We start from the raw sequence: 4,298 nt of genomic DNA, 5'->3' as shown, positions 1-4,298 counted from the left end.
TTGATTTGATGGAAGATTCACATATGAGGTTTATTGGAGCATAACTAATTTACAATCAATCATCATTTTTTCTAAGATATCCAAGATATATTCTTTGAGACATGATAATATATGCCTATTATAGAGCTACTTCAAACCCAAGACAATAACTCAATAGATATAAATTTGTGGTTTAAAAGTGATTGAATTAGTTATGCTTCGGGTCTTTAATGCATTGTTGATCATCACCTATAATAACACTATCATCTACATACACCACAATTAGATAAATGAGTTTGTTCAAAGAATAACGTATGAAAAACACAATAACGTGTCTCACAATAAATTATGTAAAACCACTTTATAACTTTTATTAATTTTCCAACCTAACACGAGGTGATTGCTTTAAACCATACAAACAATTTCTCTATTAATTAGCAAACAAAACCAAACTCTCCCAAATCATCAAATCTAGGAGGTTTCTCTACATAAATTTAATCTGCTAAGTCTCTATGCAAGATGGTATTTTAATATCAAATTGATATAAGAGTCGATGTTTTATAGTTGTCATATACAAGAACAAGAGAATACATATCTCATTTTTGCAACCAAAAGTCTCTAAAGAATGTAAAATTATTGTTTGTACCATTAATTTGAGTGTACTCTTTTGTTACCAGTTGATCTTTTGAATGATCCATTTGTTCGTTAGAATCCATTTACGGGAAAAGAGCTACTAATAGTGTTCCATTGTAAATTTTTCAAGAGGAGTTGGAAGTTTTTCATGAATCATTTGTCTCACCAATCATTGTTTATCGTCATTTTGGACCGGATAATTATTTTTGAATAGTATTAAAAATATATATAGGAGATACATTGTAGAAATGAAGACATAGTATGAAGAAAACAAGTGGTGATAACTCAAAATTATAAATAGTACAATGATTAGAAGTAAATCATTTATATTTACAAAGAACGATTGCTAAATCAACATGAAGATCAAGTAGACCGTTGTAAAATAATAAAGGGAAATAGAAATAAAATCACCACTATTAGTAGGAGTAATCTTTAGAGTCGAATCATTTAAATTAAGATGAGAAATCTATAAAACTTCAACATATTGACACTCATGCGTAACACGAAATCGACATAACTCATGATTATTTTATGATGGTAAAGAACAATCAATTAGACAATCACTACTATACTAACATTAGATAGAGTTCAAATATAAAAAAATTGTGGCAATATATCTTGTCTTGATAAATTTGTGCCTTTAAAACTTTTATAGAATATGCATCACATTTAATATATTATTTCTATATATAGTTCTTTATCGTACAATCTTAAAACATGTATTAATATCTAAATCATATGAAAATATGTATGTATACCCATTTCGACAATTAATTCTAAAGTTATTTAAATTATACTATCATAAAAATTATTTTTAATAACTAATTTATTTTAAAAAAGTTATTTTCATTACAATAAATAGATATAAAAGAGTTTATGTTTAATAAATAATCTTTAAATTATATAATATTAATGTCATTTTTTTTATAATCTTTAACAAACTTTAAAATTTATATAATGTTATACTAATTAAATTGATTATAGATATGAGTCCAAAAAGTGATTAAAAATATTACACCATATTTAATACGTGTTGTAATTTGTCACCACTCATTCATTACTCATAATCAATTCTTCTTCTTTTAATTCACACTCACCACGTTCGAATGTTTAGAGCCTATTTGGTTTAACCAAAGGGAGAGGATAGAAGAAATTTTAATGAAAGGGAGACTAAAGGAGATAAAGTAAAGACATGATTAATTCAAATGAAGTGGAATAGGAAGATAAATAGATTTTTAAAGTTTTATGTTTCTTTCAATGACTTTATAGCTATATTTATCTTTCATTCTCCTCCATTCGTCCCAATATTTGTTTTTCTCTTCTTGATCCCTCTTCTCTTTTCTTAAAATTTGAACAAAATACAAAAATTTAAATATTTTTCATTTCTTTCTTTCCGTTTCAAACTTCTCCAACCAAATACGTCTTTAATATCTTTCTCTATAATTTTTTATTTCCTTGATTGTTCTTTAAAATTTAAAAAAGTTGAATACATTAGTTTTCCTTTTATTGCACATTTTATTTAGGATTTCCATTATTTAATTACCTTTACGATGCAACTTTTTGTTCCACCGGCCTCTTAACCAGATCACCTGATTTGTTCACCAATATATATATAACCACCCACCACACCTTCAATTATCGAAAACTCGAAAACTTCATTCATCTCTCTCTCTCTAACTTCTCTCTCTAAAATTCAAAGGAATCAAGGAAGCTCCTTCGAAAATGGGATTCCCCGTAGGGTACCCTGAAGTATCCGTCCCCAAAGTCTTCCTCTACATTCTTTCTCTCCTCGCTTTTCTAAGATCCCTAGCTCTCTCCTTCATTTCTCTTCTCCATCTCTCCGACCTCCTCGACACCGATTTCTCCGCCGCTACCCTACCGGAATCAAACTCCCACCGTCCCACCCTCTCGGCAATCCTCATCTGTGAATTCCTCCCAGTCGTAAGTTTCAGCAAAATTGCTGGAGATTCGCCGCCGTCGGGGTGTGCGGTGTGTCTGAACGAGTTTGCCGGAGAGGAAGAGATCAGGTGTATGGCGAACTGCAGACATATATTCCACCGGACGTGTGTGGACCGTTGGATTGATCATGATCAGAAGCTGTGCCCACTTTGTAGGACCCACTTCGTGCCTGATCATAAAATGGAATATTATAATCAACGGCTGTGGGCTGCTTCTGAATCTGAAGATGATGTTTCTCTTTTTTCTCAACGCGCGTGATGACTACATTGCTACCGCTTCATACTGAGTTTTTTTTTTTTTACCTTTTTGACTTTTTTTTTTCTCCTCATATTTTTCTGGGAGTTTTTTTCCTTTTATATACATGTTTTTGGGCTGGTATGTGACTTTGTATATAAATTATTAAACCAAAAATATAATAAATGTTTCCATGATAGTAAGAGAAATTAAAGACTTGGAAATCCTATAATTTGATCTAGAGATAAAAGGATGGTATTAGTCTCGTCAGAATGAAACAAATATAAATATAAGTGAGTCTGAAAATATTCTATAAAGTACCATTTCTTTATTTCAAATTTATTTAATAACAAAAAATTAAAGATGTGGATTAACGTGTACGTTTTTTTTCCCTGAAATTAACGTGTACGTTTTATTTAGCTTTATTGGTTTTTTGGTTCATCTTTTTTGGGTTCAGAAATTATGAGCGAGGATGTGGATAGATTGTGTGAATTAAATCCATAGATATTTAGTGGTGATTAATTTTGCAACGTCTCGTTTTTTCGAGACATTAACTAACAAAATTTTAAATGTAAAAATACAATTTCATTTTTATTTATTTATGATCATCTTAAATATTCATTTACCTTAAAATCAATTAATAACATTTTTAGTTAAGAAAATATGTTGGACGATAGATTCTATCGTCTCAAATACAGTCTCTAGGTACATGGAAGTAGATTTGAGTACTGATGAAGATTGATGGTTAGTAAAATGGACTAATTCCTCTATTTTATGGAGTTAATGATACTTACTTACCGTATTTATTCAATGCAAGGAATACTAACTATAAGAACTTGACTCCGGAAACGACCATTAGTAGAAGCTTTTGGTTTTTCTCATCAGCAATCGGTAATAGTGTATTTGCGCATCCATTCCGAAGGTCAAACAGAAATTTGTCAAATAATGAGCTGTTTTTTAAGGTTAGAATTTGTGTATTTTTATCATCTCATAATCCTATTTATATACCAAATGCTTTTAGATTTTTTAGAAGATTTCATTAGAATAATGATCTAATGTATTCTGATCACTCTATGATATAAAAACACATGTTCTTGTCATTGAGGAATTGTAAATGTCATATGGTAGTCGTAACCACAATACCATTGCCAATAAGTGGCTCATAGTAAATGTGTAAGTGAGTTATTGTGTTTGTCGATCACTAGATTCTTTCTGTATCCATCTAGTAGTGGCCACAACTGGAGATCCAAATGAGTTATTGTAAACTAGTGCTTCAGATTCTATCTTAAGAAATGGCTTAACCTAACTTCAAAAATATTTTGGGATGTCATTTGATTGGATCGGGTTTGGCTAAAGTCACTCATTTTTATGTTGGGCTTGTACTTTTTCGTTATGAGTTCGTTACAAAACAATTTGTTTTGGTAATAATTTACAGTTACTCTCTATATTTTTGTTGATGTTTTTCATTTGGTCACAAATACGAACAAAAATGT

The 4,298-nt window shown here is 30.1% G+C and overlaps 1 protein-coding gene across 1 annotated transcript; it reads left to right on the top strand.

The window, feature by feature from the left end:
• The first annotated feature begins 1,801 nt into the window (after positions 1–1,801).
• LOC101515406 (brassinosteroid-responsive RING protein 1-like) lies at positions 1,802–3,019 on the top strand. The gene has a single exon (XM_004492715.4). It carries the CDS (start codon positions 2,335–2,337, stop codon positions 2,827–2,829), a length of 495 nt encoding a protein of 164 aa, XP_004492772.1. The 5' UTR covers positions 1,802–2,334; the 3' UTR covers positions 2,830–3,019.
• Positions 3,020–4,298: the final 1,279 nt, after the last annotated feature.

The sequence above is a fragment of the Cicer arietinum genome, chromosome 3 (genome assembly GCF_000331145.2).
Source record: "Cicer arietinum cultivar CDC Frontier isolate Library 1 chromosome 3, Cicar.CDCFrontier_v2.0, whole genome shotgun sequence".
Taxonomy (NCBI): domain Eukaryota; kingdom Viridiplantae; phylum Streptophyta; class Magnoliopsida; order Fabales; family Fabaceae; genus Cicer; species Cicer arietinum.
The sequence above is the reverse complement of the archived record's forward strand: the minus strand, read 5'-3'. Positions and strand labels throughout refer to the sequence as shown.

Bases quoted from the DNA above. Each gene is read 5' to 3' on its own strand.
- LOC101515406 (XM_004492715.4), top strand. From the start codon at position 2,335: ATGGGATTCCCCGTAGGGTACCCTGAAGTATCCGTCCCCAAAGTCTTC.